General features: G+C 44.1%; 1 protein-coding gene across 1 annotated transcript in view; it reads left to right on the top strand.

Annotated features, from left to right (window-relative positions):
- loxhd1a (lipoxygenase homology PLAT domains 1a) overlaps positions 1-19,538 on the top strand; it is a 217,640-nt gene that overhangs the window by 8,282 nt on the left and 189,820 nt on the right. Inside the window, exon 4 of the mRNA XM_080204031.1 lies at positions 345-485. Within this exon, the coding sequence (XP_080060157.1) occupies positions 345-485 (141 nt within the window). The remainder of the gene's footprint in view (positions 1-344; positions 486-19,538) is intronic.

The raw sequence follows: 19,538 nt of genomic DNA, 5'->3' as shown, positions 1-19,538 counted from the left end.
GCATGAACACAAAATTGACATAACTGAGTAAGAAGTAATTCCCACCAAGAAAGATGACTAGTACAAAATATTGTTGGTTGTAAAGTTAGATAAATGTCCTGAGCTTTGGGAGCAGGAAAAAACTTGACAAAAATCTTCCAAAAGAATAACTACATTGTAAAGAATTCACTGGGCAAGTTCGTTTTGAACCTATAAATGGAACTGGTTTGATGAGCTGAATGGCATTTACATGTTTTTTGCAATATTCATATAGCCTGCTTTTCCTGACAAAAGTAAAATCAGGATATAAGTGCACATAATTTCATGAAAAAATGTACTAAATTTTGATTCATTGTGATGTTCAGCGTCCTAGGAGTGCTATGCATCCTAGATCACAAAGCTCTCGAACTAGCCGTTCCAGACCTGGATCTGTAGCAAATGGCGACATATTATACGAAGTGACAGTGAAAACTGGACAGAGAAAAGAAGCAGGCACCAATGCAAAGGTGAGTTCATTCTGACCAACTCGCACAGAGGCTGGATAGACTGGGGTTGTTTCCCTTAGAGCAGACAAGGCTGAGACGGGGACATGATTGAGGTGTACAAAATTATGAGGAAAAAGGATAGGATAGATAGGAATGAACATTTCCCTCCTTAGACTTGTCAATAACCAGGGGGAGTAGATTTAAGGCAAGGGGCAGGAGATTTAGAAGAGATTCGAGAAAAAGCTTTTTCACTCAGAGGGTGGTGGAAATCTGGAACTCACTGTCTTAAGGGGTGGTTGAGGTGGGAACCCTCACAACATTTAAGAAGCACTTAGATGAGCACCTGATGTCATAGCCGACAAGGCTATGGACCAAGTGCCGGAAAATGGGATTACGATCAATAGGAGCTTGATGGGCGGTGCGACACAATGGACCAAAGGGCCTCTTTTTGTGCTGCAAAACTCTATTAGTCTCAGATACATTCCCATGTGATAGTGAAGGAAGTTTAAAATAAGAAATTGTATCAAGGAGGCCTTTTCCTGTGGATCTCCATAGTTTTCAACTGGGGTTTACATGCCCTCCACAGATAATGTTCTTTGGTTTGAAGCTTACATCGATGGTAGTGATTTGCCCTGACTCTGGATAGATTTTTTGATGGTCTCGTGGTAACAATTCAGTGCTTTCAGTACCAGGCCTAGAGTCCAATTCCTTGTCAGGAAATAACTCTTAGCAGTTCAAGAAGGTGGCTCACCACCACCCACCCACCAATTAGTGATGGGAAATAAATACTGGTGTTGAGAGCAATACCACATCTCAAGAAACAGAAAAATGATGAACAAGAAAATAGTGTCAAGAGTGATGCAAGATTGAGACTCGCTTTTGATTTCACTGATCAAGCTCAATCGCTGATAAAATCTCAGCGAATGTTTTAATGGGGATCAGCCCTATGGAAAAAGCTTGACTAAAATATTTTCAAAGCTTACAATCAGAAACCAATTGCTGGCAGGTTGGGTGACCTTGTTTTTATTATCCTGCCATCAGCTTTGCTCGGGTACTGCACGCAAGATATAGTGAATGGCAACTGTGGAAGTTAGCACTCTGTCCTTAATGTCTGGAATATGTTTCCAACAGGTTTATTTGGCAGCACAGGCTTTCGAAGTCTCGCCCCTTCACCTGAAGAAGGAGCAAGACTCCGAAAGCTTGTGCTGCCAAATAAACCTGTTAGACTTTAACCCAGTGTTGTGAGACTTTTTACTGTGCTTACCCCAGTCCAACGCCGGCGTCTCCACATCATGGAATATATTTGATAGTGTCTATGGGCATTGCTCACCCAGAAAATATTGAATTCTGACGGTTATCATGGTGAATGTTGTTCAGCTTTTGTGATGAATACGTAAATAGTTTCTGGAGTGTTCATATAAAACTTATTTGCCTGACTCAGATGAAAGTTAATAATGAATGTTGTGGTTTATTTTACCAAATTGCCATTGTTTTTCATCTTAGAAATTGGTACTGTTGGCATGAATCTAATATTCCTCATATTAACAACCATCACTAAATCATAGAATCATAGAATTCCTACACAGCAGGAGGCCATTTGGCCCATCAAGTCTGCACCAGCCATAATCCCATACAGTCCTTATCCCCATAACCCCATGCATTTAGTCGAGCTAGTCCCCCTGACACTAAGGGGCAATTTACCATGGTCAATCCACCACCTTGCACAGCTTTTGGAGTATGGGAGGAAACCGGAGCACCCGGAGGAAATCCACGTAGCCATGAGGAGAATGTGCAAACTCCACAGACAGTGACCCAAGCTGGGAATTGAACCTGGGTCCCTGGTGCTGTGAGGCAGCAGTGCTAACCACTGTGTGGGAGAGAATTTGTTTTCACTCAGCTTGCACTCTGCTACATAACTAAACAACTCCATCAATTTTACTTGGAATTGATTTGAATAGGGAGTATTGCTTCTGCCATCCATTGGGCAAAATATTCATTCAGAATATTTGTTTTTTTTATCCATTCGTGGGACATGGGCATCACTGATTGGCCAGCATTTAATGCCCATCCCTAGTTGCCCGAGGGCAGTTGAGAGTAAATCATATGTAGACCCGACCAGGTAAGAACAGCAGATTTCCTTCCCTAAAGGATGAGTGAACCGGATGGGTTTTTCCAACAATGGTCATCAGTAGATTCTTAATTCCAGGTTTTATTTTTATTGAATTCAAATCCTACCAACTGCTGTGGTGGGATTTGAACTCGGGTCCCCAGAACATTAGCTGAGTTTTTGGATTAATAGTCTAGCAATCATGCCACTGGGCCATCGCCTCCCTACTGTTTTGTACTCATTCCCAGTCGCAAGCTGTTTGCAGCGTTTATGGTCCTTATCTCTGCTCTGGATTTCTCCTTGCTGATGTGATGCTGAATGTTTGGTTAGTGTTCTGCATAGCTACTTGTTTTCCAGCTCTCTCCCTGCTCTGTGATTAAGATGCTGCTGCAGGTTTATTGATCCACCCCTTCTTTTTCCCCTGCCAGATTTGTATGTGCCATTTTCCCAATTTTCCCCTTTTTTAATTGTCTTGCTGATCCATTATGGATCATATTTGAGTTGTCAGTTTTCGAAATGTATTCATTCCACAGCACGATATGTCAGCACGATACTTTTCAACGCATTTTTTCTCCCAAAGAAGGGTTATTGTACAACCTCCATCTATTTGCTTTCATTTTCCTTTAACGCATTGAATTTAGCACTTTTAAAATTTTACTGACCTCTGATCCTGTTTCTGAATCCTAAAGTGCGTTGAATGTTTCAGCCCTGCCCCAAGGATTCTGATATTAATGACCTTGGGTGGAATTTTTTTTAAAAAGGGAAAGTATCAGGTTTTGATTGAAAGCTGGAATGTTTCTCCCCAGAAACATAGCAAGGTTTTCACTCCAGATAGTCTGACACTTTGTCAAAAGAAAAGCAGGAGTGGCGGGCGGGGGGAGGTTGTGTTGGGGGGAGGGGGGTGCGTGTTTTGCGATGTCACTCTGGTGGGGCAGGGCCTGGTAGAGCTGGCAAGATCAGCTCCACAGAGATTGGGGCGCCTTCTTTAAAGGGCGTCCCAATCTGCGTTTAAAATAAATTTCCCCCAGTTCCCCAACAGGCATGGAGGACCACTGACACGGGCACCAGAGCAAGCTCCCGCCACCTCCCCCCACATTGGAGGTATTAGGGAACTCTCTCCCGCTTCACAGCCATTGCCCCACTGCATTTCTGTCATTGGGGCAGAGGGGAGAGAGCCCCATGCCACACCAGTGAAGGAGGGTTACCACCCTGCCAGAGCCTCCTTTGCAGTGCTGCCTTCATGTACCCCTTCAGGTGGCCCCAGGGGACACTGCCAGGCTGCCAGGATGCAAAGCCTTGGCCTTCAATCTCCGGGACCTCCAGACATCTTCGTGCCCCCCGTGTGTTCATCACAACTGGCTTACGTGACATCATGCTGCTGGGTTGTTGGACTCAACATGGGCTGAACGCTAGGCATGAAGCCACCTAATGATATTAAAATCTATTCAAAAATCACACAAATCAGATTTTCGTCACTGGCGGGTGGGAAGGTGGAATCTCAAACTGAGATCTCAATGGCACAAATCCCATATGAGCCTCTTGCGAGATTTAGTAGCTATAAGGGGATTTGCGCCCTCTGAGAATGGGGCCCCTAAATTTTGCCCTTTATATTTTGTATTTTTTTTAAATGAATGCCTGACCAAGATGGGCCTAGCTTCTTGTGCCTTTCTTAACATGCCAGGCCAAGCAGTGGCATCAATGGCACCCATCTATCAAGCCTACATGTCTCAGTTGACCCTGACAACTGTTGTGAGTTAGAAATTTAGAATTCTCAGTCTAACTGCCCCTTTGTGTGCTGCGAATATATAAAGCAATGAGATAAGACCATAAGATATAGGATCAGAATTAGGCCACTCAGCTCATCAAGTCTGCTTCACCATACAATCGTGGCTGATACTTTTCTGATCCCCATTCTCCTGTCTTTTCCCCATAACCCCGATCCCCTTATTAATCGAGAACCTATCTATCTCTGTCTTAATAAGATACATGAATTCGACCAGGACTCCAGTGTGAGGGTCATGCCAATCACAGATAATTTAAAGAAATGAGTTTTGGGGCAGAAAACAGATTCTGCCTCATTTTGCTGGAATCCTTGTACCGATTAGTTGATGGAATTACATCAAAAGTGTTTTGAAACACCTGAGCCTGTGTACCTGAGGAAGTGGGAAAGGAAGTGCAAACTAATAATAATGGTGGAAATCAAAGTAGCATCAAATGGTACTGCCCACATCTTCTTGAAATGCTCTCTGAAGAATTTTAGCAGCTACTTTAGTTAAAAGGAGCTCAGAATTTTACAGCATAGAAGGAGATTAGAAACTAGTAGCAAGATTAGGCCTTTTGGCCTTTCGAGCCTGCTGTGCCAGTCATATAATCATAGCTGATCATCCAACTCAGTAGTCTGATCCTGCCTTGCCTACCCCACCCCTCCTCCCCCATATCCCCATATCCTTTGATCCCCTTTGTCCCAAGAGCTATATCTAACTCCCTCTTGAAAACATACAGGGCAGAATTTTCTCAGAAAAATTCTCAGCGTTTGAACAGTCGAGAAAATCTCCCGTTTTCTCACCCGTTTTTCCAGCAAAATAAGTTACGTGAGTTTACAACAATGGGGCTGGCAATATTGGGAGAGGCTAGAAAGCGGGTGCGATCCCCATTTTTGGCCTTTCACTCAAATTTCCTGTCCCGCTACGCTACTTGCTCAGCACAGTGCAGTGGAAAAAACCCACCCACAATGTTTTGGCTCAACTGCTTTCTGTGGTAGCGAATTCTACAGGCTCACCACTCTCTAGGTGGAGAAATTTCTCCTCATCTCAGACCTAAAAGCTTTACCTTGGGCTATGTTTAGCCATCAACCCTGTGCTGGTTGTCTAATGAGCTACCTGTTCAGCCCCATTCTCCTTCCTTTTTCTGACTGAATGCTAAAAGTAAATGTTTATTTATTAGTGTAACAAGTAGGCTGACATTAACAGTGCAGTGAAGTTACTGTGAAAATCCCCTAGTTGTCACACTCCGGCACCTGTCTGGGTGCATAGACAATGCATGTAACCAGCACATCTTTCGCACTGTGGGAGGAAACCGGAGCACCTGGAGGAAACCCACGCAGACACGGGGAGAACATGCAGACTGCGCACAGACTGTGACCCGAGCTGGAGATCGAACCAGGGTCCCTGGCATTGTGAGACAGCAATGCTAACCACTGTGTTACTGTGCTGTCCTTCAAGTGGAGGATGCTAAAAGGACTATATAGCCAACTTCTGTTTTTGTTTCTTATGCCCTTCAGTTTTTCCACGCGCGGTAATTCTTTTTCAAATATTTATCCACTTATTTAATAATTTAATATGAATAACTTACAAGAATCAAATGTCTTCAGATTCTATCTGAAAATAATACTGTCATATATAAAAAATATTACAAGCTTTTTTTAATGGTTGCAAGAATGATTATGTTTATCTTATGTTGGATTATGAAAAGCAGAATGACAAAAGAGTAATTTCAAAAATAGGTCAAATGCTCCTTTGGACTTTAAGCTTTTTGCCTATCCTGTATGACAATGCTCTGCTGTTCTTTTTTTTTGCCATCCTCTTCATGTCTTTATCCAGAATTCATTTCAAGTCTAACCCACCTCAAACCTCACCTCTCCAATACTCCAGTCTGACCTGGCTTCGTCAATATTTATTTCAACGGCGAGTTCTCCGAGACTCAAACCAGATCTGACCTCACCAATGTTTAACTGGTTCATGAAATCAAGCCTGACTTCTCCAATACTCAGGTCAGAACTGGCAACTCCAACAGGGGGCTCCACTTCTAGATAACTGCTCTTAATTCTGATAGTTACATGACTTGTTTGGGTAGCCAGTTCTCCAGGTCTGTCCTTATTTATTTCCTTCACGTCCTTTCCAAGATGTTCATTTGCTACTACTGTGTTCTTCATATTTTCTTCAGAATTGGATAGAGCTGCGGCTGAAACATGATTTCTATCTAAAAGATTCCCCATGGACACATCACCTAAAATGTTCTCAAGTCTGGATGCCACAGCATTCCCTTCAAGCATGGTGTCAATGGGATCATCATTGAGTCTGACCATTATGTGACTCCACTGAGGAGGGTCTGCTGTAGGAGTCTGATTAGACTTGACTTCTGCAAGACTCTCATAGATTCTGGCATCTTCAGGAGTATTGTGATATGATTGTTCTGGGTCATCTTCCTGTCTGACTGCTCCAGAAAACCCGTGAGGAGTCTTTCCTAATGTCAGCTTTTCATGTGTGACTTCTGCAGCACGGCCTTTGAGATTGTTTCTTTCTAAGTTGTGCAGGGTTGGTTTTAGCAGATCTTTTCTTGTACCACTGTGGGGTCTCTCAGTTTTCCAACTCTCTTTAGGAATGGCTCCCAAAGGAACATCGAAATATTTTCTTTGCACGGGATGATCAAGGTTGTTCTTCCCCATGTACTCTTTACTCCCCTCAGCTCCAATTGCTATGTGACTGTAAACATTGGAACTTTTCTGATCTGGTCTCATTGGAATTGAACTTCCCTGATGACTGACTACTGCAGGACTCAGATTTGACTTCTTCAAGTCTTCATCAGGGCTCCATTGAGCTGATATTATGCCACGACCACTTTGAGAATCAGCTCCAGGAGGATTCTTGGGGAATGAGTCAGCTTTAGAATTACTTTCAGGCCTGACTGCCGTGAGACCTTGTTGCGATCTGGTATAATAGTGTCTGGCTTCGGTGTAACTCAGCTGAGGAGCATTTTGAAGTGCAGCGCCCGTGTGATCCTGACTGAGGCTGACATCTAGAGGGTGATGGAGATACAATATCTGCAAGTTCTCCTCAGACATTAGATCCACTGGAGACTTCTGATGTTTCCCCACCTCAGGAGCTTTGTCTCGGTTGGGTTCTACTCTACCATGCCGATCTGACTTGTTTAGTTTCTGCCCAACTGGCTGTGTATACTTTTCAGGACTGGCCTCCTGATGCTTCTCTGGGACGGGACTTTTAAGACTTAGCTTTCTCAAGTCTGCACTGCCTGTGGATGTGCTATTTATAGACCTTTCCATACTTAATTTACTCTGGTCACTGGCATCCCTTTCTGGTGGCACTGTGACAACACTCCCCTGAAGACTGCCATCCAGACGTGTCTTCAGATTCAACATTTTCAGTTCTTCATCAACATTCCACTGAGGTGCATCCATGCCCAGATTTTCAGAAGTGCCTGCAGCCAGATTCCCACTGCTGGTTTTACTGTCTGCTCTGAGTCTCAACAAATTCTTTTGAGGTATAAATTGTGTCGGATCCTCATTGGAACTGCTTTGAGCTGTGTTGATTAGAGAAAAGTGCAGAAGATTTACTTCTGCATTACTCCTCTTGAGGCTAGTCACGTCCGGAATACTCATGAGTGACACTTCCGCATGACTCCTCTTGAGGCTAATCACATCCGGAATTCTTGCGAGTGACACTTCTGCATGACTCCTCTTGAGGCTAATCACATCCGGAGTACTCGTGAGTGACACTTCTGCATAACTCCTCTTGAGGCTAATCACATCCGGAGTACTCGTGAGTGACATTTCCGCATAACTCCTCTTGAGGCTAACCACATCCGGAATACTAGTGAGTGACAATTCCGCATGACTCCCCTTGAGGCTAATCACATCCGGAATACTCGTGAGTGACGCTTCTGCATAACTCCTCTTGAGGCTAATCATATCCGGAATACTCGGAAGTGACATTTCTGCATGACTCCTCTTGAGGCTAATCATATCCGGAGTACTCGTGAGCGACACTTCTGCATAACTCCTCTTGAGGCTAATCATATCCGGAATACTCGTGAGTGACATTTCCGCATAACTCCTCTTGAGGCTAACCACATCCGGAATACTAGTGAGTGACAATTCCGCATGACTCCCCTTGAGGCTAATCACATCCGGAATACTCGTGAGTGACACTTCCGAGTCACCTCTGAATATAACTTTAAACAGATTCTCCTGTGAATCTACAATTGATGAGACACGTGGCTTGACCTTTACCATATTGACAAGACTTAAATTATCTCGTTGTTGTCCAAAACTCCCAAGGAATCTAAGATCACCTTCAGAACCGTTTTTCCAAGGACTCGCCTGATATTTTTCAAATGCAGAACTACTAAGATTGAGCTCTCCCAAATCATTACTCCCTTTCAGACTGCCGGATGGTGTTCCATCTTGAGAGCTAATCTCGGGTTTGAGTGCCAGGTGACTCCCTTGTTTTATGGAACTCCTATAGAATCTGACAAATATGTAGCTTCCCTGAGTTGTGCTTTCCGCAGCATCATCTGCAAGATTGATGTTCGCGTAACTCGCTTTGTGACTGACATTTTTTGGAATACTCAGACTTGATTCGTCAGTGTCTTCTCCACGCGTATCCTTTACTGCATTCTCCTGCGGGTTTTCTGCTATAGAAACATTTTCTTGTCTGAGCTTTTCAAGGATGGACTTGCTCCATTGCTGTGGAGAATTTTGACGGGATCTAAGATGCTCTTCAGAACTGACTTGAAAAGAACTCCCCTGAAGCTTTCGTCCTCCAAGACTGGCAATGTTTCGCCTTCTCAGATCTACGCTCGCCCTACGTGTGACTTCAGTATAACTGCCAAAACTTGTTATTCGCAGATCTTCTATTGACCTTTCTGTGCTTCTGACAACACTCCCCTGGCGTCTGCTTTCCGTATATCTCTTGAAATTTGGCCACTTCGTTTCTTCATCAGAACTCCAGTGAGCTGATAGTATGTCAAGACTACTCTGAGAATCAGGAACTGAAAGACTCCCGAGCGATGAGCCAGACTCTGAGTAATCTTCAAGTCCGACTGTCTCAGAATCTTGCAGATGTTTTAATTCTACAGGATTCCCATCTTGTTTGACCTCAGCCTGACTCATCTTCCATGTTCCAGCTACAGGAAACTGTTTAGATTTGACTTGTCTGTGATTCTGATTAGGGCTAACACTCACAAAATAACTTAAAATTGACAACTGCGAGTCATATACAGATGGAACATCTGCACGATTCTCCTCAGCTGTCACCTCTTCAGCAATTTCCTTTCTGTTGACCTCTGCTCTACCACCAATGTTTGAATAGTCTAATCGCTGTGCAGATGGGCTGCCTGCAGGATCCTGATTAAGTTTGAGGTCTGTGTGACTTCTCTGAAGTGCGTTTACTACAGAAAAGTGTGCAAGGTTGATGGTGTCAGAACTGTCCTTGAGACTGTTCACTTCCAGAACATTCAAAATTGACATTTCTGACTCACTGCGGGAATTAACTTTTATCGGATTCTCCAGCAATTGTGCAACTGCAGAAATACTCTGTTTTCTGACTTCGACTCGTTGTCCCGTATTCCCTCTGTCTCCAACTATCTTAAGATCATCTTCGGAACTGACTTCCCAAGTATTCGCCTGAAATTTCTTTGTTGCAGGATTATTAAGATTGAGTTTTTCCAAGTTTCTACTTCTCTCAGGAGTGGCGTTTATAGAAGTAACCAGCTTGGGTGACCTCACATCTTCTCGAACAGTACTTTCTGGTGTTGCAATAGCACCACTCTGCTGATGACTGACTGCTCCATGATTTTTCTGATGTGACTTTTTCAGCTCTTCATCTGAACTCCTCCGAGGTGCGCTTGAGGCAAGACCTTTTTCAGGTGCAATTGCAGCTGAATTGCCTAATGTTGTCATATCTCGAGGACTAACCTCAGGGTTGAGTGCTGTGGGCCTCTGTTGAGGCATCAGTTTTGTCAGACTCCCATTGAGTCTGGCATTTATATGATTCTTCTGAGGATTTAAATCCATGTGAGTCTGAACGAACCTGACATCTTCAGGAAGAATTGGACCTGACACATCAGATTCAACTCCAGATGTCAAAATCTTCTGACGTTTCTCACGTACAGAACTATCATGTCTGATTCCTACGACATTGTGAATGTCTGCCAAGTTCAATTGCTTTCCAGAATTCCCAAGGGAGCTAATTTGACCAACAGGATCATCGGTTTTGATTTTCAAAGGACTTCCCTGATCTTTTTCCATAATATTTTGCCTTACCAGGTTTGTATTCTCCTCAGCTGCAACCTCAATAGAACTGTGTGTATTTATTGTTCTCAGATGTTCTCCAAGAGAACCAGAACCAAGATTACTTTCAGAACCAAGCTCAGAAGCATTCCCTGATGATGAGTCAATTTTATGAATGTCTTCAGGTATGACAGGCAGCGAGTCTTGTTGCGATTTGAATTTGTTAGCACTCTCATGGTGCTTGACCTCTCTGTGACTCACAAGACGTGTGTTTTCTGCGGGATCATGTTTAAGGTTGACCTGTGTGCGACTCTGATTAAGGCTGACATCTACAAGATGATTGCGATTTAACATAATTGAGTCATCTCTGGATGTAACATCTGTACGATTCCCCTGAGATTTCTCCATGCCAGGAAAGTCATCTTGGCTCGCGACGAAACCAAGAATTATCAAGTTGTTCGCAGAGTACCTGTGGGATCTGTCTGTTGGAAGAAGCTCTTCATCATTAACTTCCAAAGGACTTCTCATGGGACTATTAAGCTCGAGCATTGTCGGGCTTATATTCTGCTTTGGTGTGACCTTTATAAAACTCGCCTCACTTGATTCCTTCAAACCATCTCTTATAGTACTGTCTGGCATTAAGTTAACTGTGGTCACCTGATCACTGCCTTCTGTAGGGCTCTTCACCTCTGACTGCTTCACTTTGTTCTCAGAGCTCCACTGAGGTATGTCTGGACTAAGGCTTCTTTCAGAAGCAGTTTCTGCAGAACTCTCAGATGATTCGCTGTCCCCTTCAGGACCAACCTTGAGTGTGAGTTCTTGAGACATGGATTCTGGAACACTCTTGTTGTGTGCGACATTTATGTAACTCAACTGATCGAAGTTTGAGAAAGAAACATGCTTAAAATTGATGGCTGAAGTACTCTCACCATCAGGAGTATGCAAATTACTCTCATTGTGGCTGTGAGGCAAACCTGATAGATTCTCCCAAGGGTCCTTTACAACAGAAATATCATGTTGTTTGGCTTTGATTATGCTATGAATATTTGTATTGTTCGGTTCCGTTTCAGAATTCCCATGGGATCTAGCTGTTACATAACCCTCCTCAGAATTGCCTTCCACAAGATTATCCTGAGGTGTCCTTGCTGCAGGACTACTAAGATCGCGATTTCTGAAGTCTGCACTCTCCTGAGGTGTGATTTCTATTGAACTATCCTCATCTGATTTCTTCAGACCCTGTCCAGTAGATCTGTTGGGTGTCTCTGCAGTCGCATCCACCTGATCATTGCCTGCTGCCATGCTCTTCAACCTTGACTTTTTCAGTTCTCCACCAGAGCTCTGCTGAAGTGTCCCTGCACCAAGACTTCTTCCGGCAGCAGCCAGAGCAGGCCGCCCAGATGGTGTTCCATCTTCAGGACGACCTTCAGGTTGGAGTTCCACGGGACTCCCTTGAAGCAAGGAATTCGTAGGGCTCTTAACGAGATTGACGTCCAAGTAACTCAGCTGAGGTGTGTTCCTTACAGAAACATGTTTGTTATTGACGGACGCCTGATTTTTACTGGGGCTGACAACCTCAGGACTCTTCAAGTCTGAGGAATCAGAGTCATACCCAGGCATAGTTTCTACGGAATTCTCCGGCACATTCTGTGCTGTAGAAGGATCACCTGGCTCAGAGTCCACTATACTGTGAATATTTGAAGTGTTCAGATGTGGTCCAGGATTCCTACTGGATTTAATTATGATACGGCTCTCTTCAGAACTGACTTCCAAAAGATGATCCTGAGATTTTTTTGCTGGAGGACCGTAAGGATTTGGCTCTTTCGAGTCTGTGTTCCCCTGGGTTGTCATATCCATTGAACCAATCACACTCAATTTCTTTAGATCATTACCAGTATTTCCTGTTGCTATGGTGGCCTCATTCCCCTGATGACTGACTCTTGCAAGATTTGTCAGATTTGACTTATTTATTTCTTTGCCAGAGCTCCTTTGAGCTGTGACTGCACTAAGGCTACCTTGAGAATCAGATCCAGAAGGACTTTCTGATGATAAGCCTGCTTTATCTTCAGGTTTGAATGTCCCAAGATGCTCCTGCAGCCTGAATTTGGTAGGATTCTCATGGTGTCGGTCCTCTGCGTGACTCATCTGAGGTGCATCTCCTACAGGAACATCTTTAAGCTCCGAGTCTGTAAGACTCTGATCAACAAGTTGATTCAGGTTTGATGTCTGCAAATCATCTCCAGATGTACCGTGCATAAAATTCTCCTCAGGTTCCTTCTCAACAGGAATGCTATCTGGGTTATCTTCTATCGCTCCATGATTATGTGAATTGTTGATCTGATGTAGAGAATTCCACTTGGATCTAACCTTTGTAAGACTCTCCTCAGAATTGCCTTCAAAAGTACTTGCCTGTTCTTCTCTTGCTACAGCACTGCCTTTAGGTTGGATCGCCGCTTGAGACTCGAATTTGATAGGACTCTGATAGAATCTGACCGTGACGTCCAGATCCTCTCCAGAATTCCCACCTGCTATGATTGCAGTGTTGACCTCTGGAGAGTCCTCCTGATTACTGCTTGTTACAGAACTATTAAGATATAAGTCCTGCTGATGATTCTCATGGCAGAAGGCTGTGTTAACACTCCCATGGTGGCTGCCTGCCAGAAGATTAGCCATATTTGACTCTAGCTCTCCTCTAGAACCTCCCGCTGTGACTGCAGCATTGCTGACCTGGGAGGTGACTGCTGGAGGACTATGAGCTTTTGAAATCCCTGAGTATTTTCTGTGACACACACAGCATGTGGTTCCAACAACATTGTCTTGTGGCCTGACTGCAGCGAGGCATTTATGTATTCCTGCAGGGGCCAGCAATTGTCCATCTTCGGTGGCTCTCCTTGGTGTCACTGATTGGTTATACTGATAGATACAGGTTGACTCTTCATTAGCCCAATTTGACATCTCAAGGTCTTCCTCAGTACAATCCTGACATTTAAAAACTGTCATACCACTTTCAGAGCTAGGCACCAAAGAGCTCCCACGCAATGTGACGGCACCAGATTTAGTGAGATTTGATGGCTGGTCTTCTCTGGAATAATTTACAAGTCCAGCCGATGCTGTACTTTGTTGAGGAGTAACTTCTATTGGACTGTCACAAAGACCAGCTGCTACAGGATACCCCTGGGCGTTCATTAGCATTGCTTCCCCAGAACCCTTTACATGGGGCACTGACATGCAACTCTCATGAGAGTCAAGCGGCAAAGTACTGATGGTTGGTCTTAAATCCGCAGTGTTCATGCTTGGACAGGCTGAGTTGAGATTCACATTGATTCTAGCTGGTTTGCTAACCAGGTTTGGTTTCAGATTTTTCGTAAGATTCTCCTGAGGTTGGACGGTGAGAACATTTCTTTCAGTAGTTGCTTCAGACTGAAGGACAATTGTTATAAAAACATTGCAAGCTGTCTTCAGGCCTTCTTCAAGGTTCCCTGTAGTGGTGACCAAAACCGTGCCCTGTGGTTTGAGTTCGACATAATTCCCATTGAGTCTAACTTGTAAAGGATGTTCATCTACAACACTCTCAGTGGGAATGATAATTGTATCATTGTTCTGACATTTGCCTTCTAAAGGATTCCTTTCCAGATTTACTTCTGTAGGAGTGTCATGGCATCTTATTGCTTCATGGCGCTCATTCAGTCTCATTTTGTTTTCATCATGTGACTTTTCTCTGTCACCCAAATCATTCATGACTACATCACTTCCTTCAGATTTGACCTCTACAGGACCTTGGAGGCATTCAACCTCCACAGGCCTACCTACTTTTGACTTATGTAGATTTTCTTCAGGATCAGCTGTAGCAAGACCCTCTGTGCAACTGAGACCTGAAGGATTCCTCTGGATGTTTTCATTGATACTTAGGTACTGTGCAGCACTCCTTGAAGGTATGACATTCATCGCCTTCCCCCGAGCTCTGTTGGCTGCAGGATCGATCTGAGGGTCGAGGCCTACTTGCTTCCCACAGGGTTTCATTACTACAGGATTATCCAGATTTGAATCATTCAGGTCACCATCAGAAATGTTTTCATATCTCACAGTGGTCAGACTGTTACAGGAACTGACTGTTGTAGGGCTCCCGGGAGTCCTAAGTTGTGAAGTATTTATCATAGTCCTGAAACCCTGGGGTTGGATGTCCATAGGCCCATGTAACTCCAGGTTTTCCAGGTTGTTCCCAGAACTCACATCTGGTTTGACTGCCACAGGCTTCCCATGGATCCAAACATCTGTAGGACCAATGAAATTTGGCTCCTGCAGATTAACTTCTGGAATCACATGATGCCTAGACATTGACAGGCTCTCTTCAAGACTTAAGTTGAAAGAACCCCTTTGAGATTCAACTCCAAGAGGGTTCATTGAATAGTTGACATGATTATCCCAGTCTATGATTCTCAGGGTTGCTCCAGTGCTCCCTTCTTGATGTGTTGTACTAGGGCAGACGTGAGGTGTGACTGCTGTGGGACCATTGTAAGGTCTGATTGATGCAGGAGTCTCATAGTGTCTGACTGGTAAAGAATCCATAGTGGGTTGGACATCCATGGGATTCCCTTGGAATCTGCTTGAGATGGTACTATGCAATTTTAAATTCTCTATGTCATATTTTGGACTCCTTTCATATCTCAGGTCAACGGGAAGCTTCTGAGTTTCGATTGCCACTGGATTTGTTTTTCTCATGAATTCTTGTGTCAGATGTTCTTGATTTGACACTGCACACCTTTGAACTCCGACCTCAGCAGGTTGTGCTTCAGTCCTGATTTCTATTGGACTGCCATGAAATCCGACAGCTGCAGAAATATCTACTTCTGGCTTCCTTAAATTGTCTGTAAAATTCACAAGGGGCCTGTAAGTTACGTGATCCTTTTCAGATGTCACCTCTGGATCTTGATGTTCACAGGTTACAGTTGGAGTGTTGCTCTGATGCTGGGCTTCTCCAGTTCTCCAGTGGGGCTCAGTTCCAGCAAGACTCCCTCTGGTTCTCATTGCCCCCGAAGTATCTATGTTTAAATTATTCAGGGCTCCTTGAGGAGTTCCCAGTGAACTGCTACAGGGGCTGCCCATTGCAAGGTGACACAGGTTTGAGTTCTGCATATCATTCTTCAGGTATTGCTGTGATTTAACCGTGACAGGAGTCTCCCAAGATACACATGCTTTAGATCCCTCTTCAGGCTTAACTTCTGCTGGCTTCCCACAGAGTTCAACCTCTAATAGACTTTGTGTCTTTGATGCCATCGGATCCTCACTAAAGTGAGTATATAGCATGTCTAACACCGGATAATAAGCTGCTGCAGGACTGTCTGTCATTGACTCAGTTAGATTATTTGCAAGGCTGATTGGAGACTTGCCTTCTCCACAGGTCCTGAAACCCCATTCAGCATCTACCACAGGAAGATTCAGATTGGAACTGATGTTGACAGGACCACTCACATTCATGTTCATTGGGTTTTGTCCAGAGCAATTTCCTGGGTTAACCGTTAAATCATCCCCCAGCAACTTTACTGCTGCATATGTATTGAGGTTGAAATTCCCCACACCTTCCTCAGGACTCCTGTGAGATCTGACAGATGTGATACTGTTTTCTGTTCTGACTGATTCTGGTCTCATTTCAGATCTGACTGCCACATGATCCTTATTGAGTTCACTTTCAAAAGGACACTCACTAAGTTTCCTTGCCAGAAGTCTATCAAGATTATGAATCTTCTGCAGCTCTCCGTACTTGACTGCCATCGAACTACAGTAGGGCCTGCCTGCCACAATACTCTCTTTGGGCCTGGCACTTACAGGATGATCCAAAGTTGGCATCTCCATATCATCATCAAGATCCCAATGGATAGCAGGGCTCCTTTGAGATCTAACTGCACTTAGGTGGTCTTCAGCTTTCACTTCTACAGAGCTCTGATGGCAGTTGTCTTCTGTAAGATTTCCATGAGGCCATGATTCTATCGGACACCTGTGAGGCCTTGTTTCTAGTGGATTTCCATTGAACCATGTTTCCATTGAGCTTCCATGGGATCTTGTTTCTATTGGACACCAATGGGGTCTTGTTTCTATTGGACTTTCATCAGTTCTTGTTTCTGTTGGATACCAATGATGCCTTGTTCCTATTGAACTTCCATGGGATCTTGCATCTATTGGACACCAGTGGGACCTTGTTTCCATTGAACATCCACAGGATCTTGTTTCCACTGAAGTTTCATGGCATCTTGTTTCTACTGAACACCAATGGGGCCTTGTTTCTACTGGACTACCATAGGATCTTGTTTCTACTGGATTTCCATCCAACCATGTTCCTATTGAACTTCCATGGGATCTAGTTTCCATAGAACTTCCAAAAGTCCTTGTTTCTACTGGATACCAATATGGCCTTGTTTCTGTGGAACTTCCAGTGAACCTTGTTTTCATTGAGTTTCCATGGAACCTTGTTTCTAATGGACACCAGTGAGGCCTTGTTTCTATCAGACTTCCACGGGATCTTGGTTCTATTGGATTCCCATAGGAACTTGTTCCTAGGAGACCATATTGAGATTGTGTTTCTATTGGATACCAGAGGGGCCTTGTTTCTGTTGGACGACAACAGAATCTTGTTTCTAGTGAACTTCCGTGGGGCCTTATTTCCATTGGACAGCTGTGGGCACTTGTTTCCCTTGGACTTCCTGAGGGTCTAACTTCACCAGTTCTCCCTTGGGGCCTGAATTCTATCGGACTCCCATTGGGACTGGTTTCCATTTTACTGCTATATAGCCCGGTTACCTTTGGACTTCTATGGCGCGTAACTTCTTCAGGATGTTCGCAATATCCTACTGCTATAGGATTCCCATGAGGTGTGATTACTGCAGGACTATCCAGATTTGACTTCTTCAGCATACGTGGTATTTTGCTCTTGAGTTCTTGTTTCAGGACGTGTTTTGGGTCTGACTGCAGGAACGCTATTCAGACTTGACTCCATGATATCTTTCTGAGGACTCCCATGGAGCGTTCCTGAGGTTTGACTTCCAAGGGACCCACTTCAGCCTTGACGTCTCTTTTACTTCCATGAGAACTGATTACCGTAGAACATTTTCAGTCTGAAGACTAGAAAACCCAATGCAAAGAATTGCCCTTTGATCCTATGAGGGACCTATGGGGTCTATCTCCTTCAAATCTTTTACACAGCTTCTTTTGGTCTAATGATTACATGATTCCTTCAGATTAGACCTGCAGATACAAACATCAGGTGAAACTCTGCGCTTTATAAGTCAAGTCTATAGCTCCTCCCCATCTCAATTGTGACAGGAATTAGAACACAGTTGCTATGGTTACGTGACTGCTAAAACTTACAGTTCCATGTTACAGGCCACACAAAATAGGATGAGGATTAGGAGAAAAAGTAAAAGCTGTAACAAGATCCTGGGAAGGATGTGGAGACTTTGGAGAGGGTGCAGAAACCAGGATGCTGTCTGGATTAGAGGGTATGAACTAAAGGAGAGGCTGGACAAAACTAGGGTTGTTTTCTCTGGAGCAGCAGAGGCTGAGGAGATACCTGTTAGAAGTTTATAAAATTATAAGAGGCGTAGATAGTGTTGGCAGTCAAAATCTTTTTCCCTGAGTTGAAATGTTTAATATTAGGGGACATGCACTTAAGATGAGAGGGGGAAAGTTCAAAGGAGATGTGAAGGGCAGGTTATTTTACACAGAGAGTGGTAGGTGTCCAGAACTTGCTGCCAGAGGTGGTGGTGCAGGCTGATATGAAAGGGTGTTTAAGGGGCTTTTAGATAAGCACATGAATATGCAAGGAATAGAGGGATATGGACAAGGGCATGCAGAAGGGATTCGTTTAATTTGGTGTCATGTTTGGCACAACATCAGGGGCAGAAGGACCTGTTCTGTGATGTACTGTTCTTGTTCTATGTTCTAAGAGTTAACTATTAGAAAGGAAACATATTGTATATTCCTGTCCTACACAGTATCCTCTCTAACAAGCAGATCAGTACTGTAATAATTAATTGGATTGGAGATGTCAGGGAGGCGGTGGTCTCGTGGTATTATCGCTAGACTATTTATCCAGAGAACTCAGCCAATGTTCTGAGGACCCGGGTTCGAATCCCACCATGGCAGATGGTAGAATTTGCATTCAATAAAAAATATTTGAAATTAAGAATCAACTGATGACTATGAAACCATTGTCAATTGTCAGAAAAACACATCTGGTTCACTAATGTCCTTTAAGGAAGGAATTCTGCTGTCCTTACCTGGTCTGCCTACTCCAGAGCCACAGCAATGTGGCTAATTCTGAATTGGCCTCAGGCAAGTAGGGATGGGCAATAAATGCTGGCCAGCCAGCGATGCTCGTGTTCCACAAACAAATTTTAAAAACTGTAGTCATGAAATAGACCTGCTGGGCAAGAAACATTAAAATCAGACTATTACAAACTTAATAGCCTTGATTTTGACTCATGGCAGGAGTTGATGATCACCTGGGAGATCTTGGGCGGGATTTTACCAGAATTTTTCGAAGTGTCCAAGTAACGTGAAAATGGGAGAGTTCCTGACCTGCTTTTCAGGCGAGTTTTCACTCCCAATCTTATTCAGTCTTTGATAATATGGGCTAGGCCATTTCTAGCTGCTAGAAACAGTGGGCAGGGCTGCATTTGTCAGACAGCCTTCAGCTCAGATTAGAGGCACAAACTGCACACGCGCAGGAGAACCGGAAAACAGAACAGCTCTGCTGACAGAATGCCCCTGGGCCAAATATGGCCTCCCCTCCCCTTCCACAGACATTGGAGACCACCCCTTCAACATTACCAACCCCCTTAACCTCTCCACCCACCCCCCCCCCCGCCCCACCGAGACCCCCAGCACGTCACCACCACTGTCCCCGATGGCTGACTGACATGGCCTTTTCTTTCTCCTTTCTTACCTGATC

Source organism: Carcharhinus amblyrhynchos, chromosome 1 (genome assembly GCF_965287045.1).
Source record: "Carcharhinus amblyrhynchos chromosome 1, sCarAmb.v2.hapA, whole genome shotgun sequence".
Classification (NCBI taxonomy): Eukaryota; Metazoa; Chordata; class Chondrichthyes; order Carcharhiniformes; family Carcharhinidae; genus Carcharhinus; species Carcharhinus amblyrhynchos.
The sequence above is the reverse complement of the archived record's forward strand: the minus strand, read 5'-3'. Positions and strand labels throughout refer to the sequence as shown.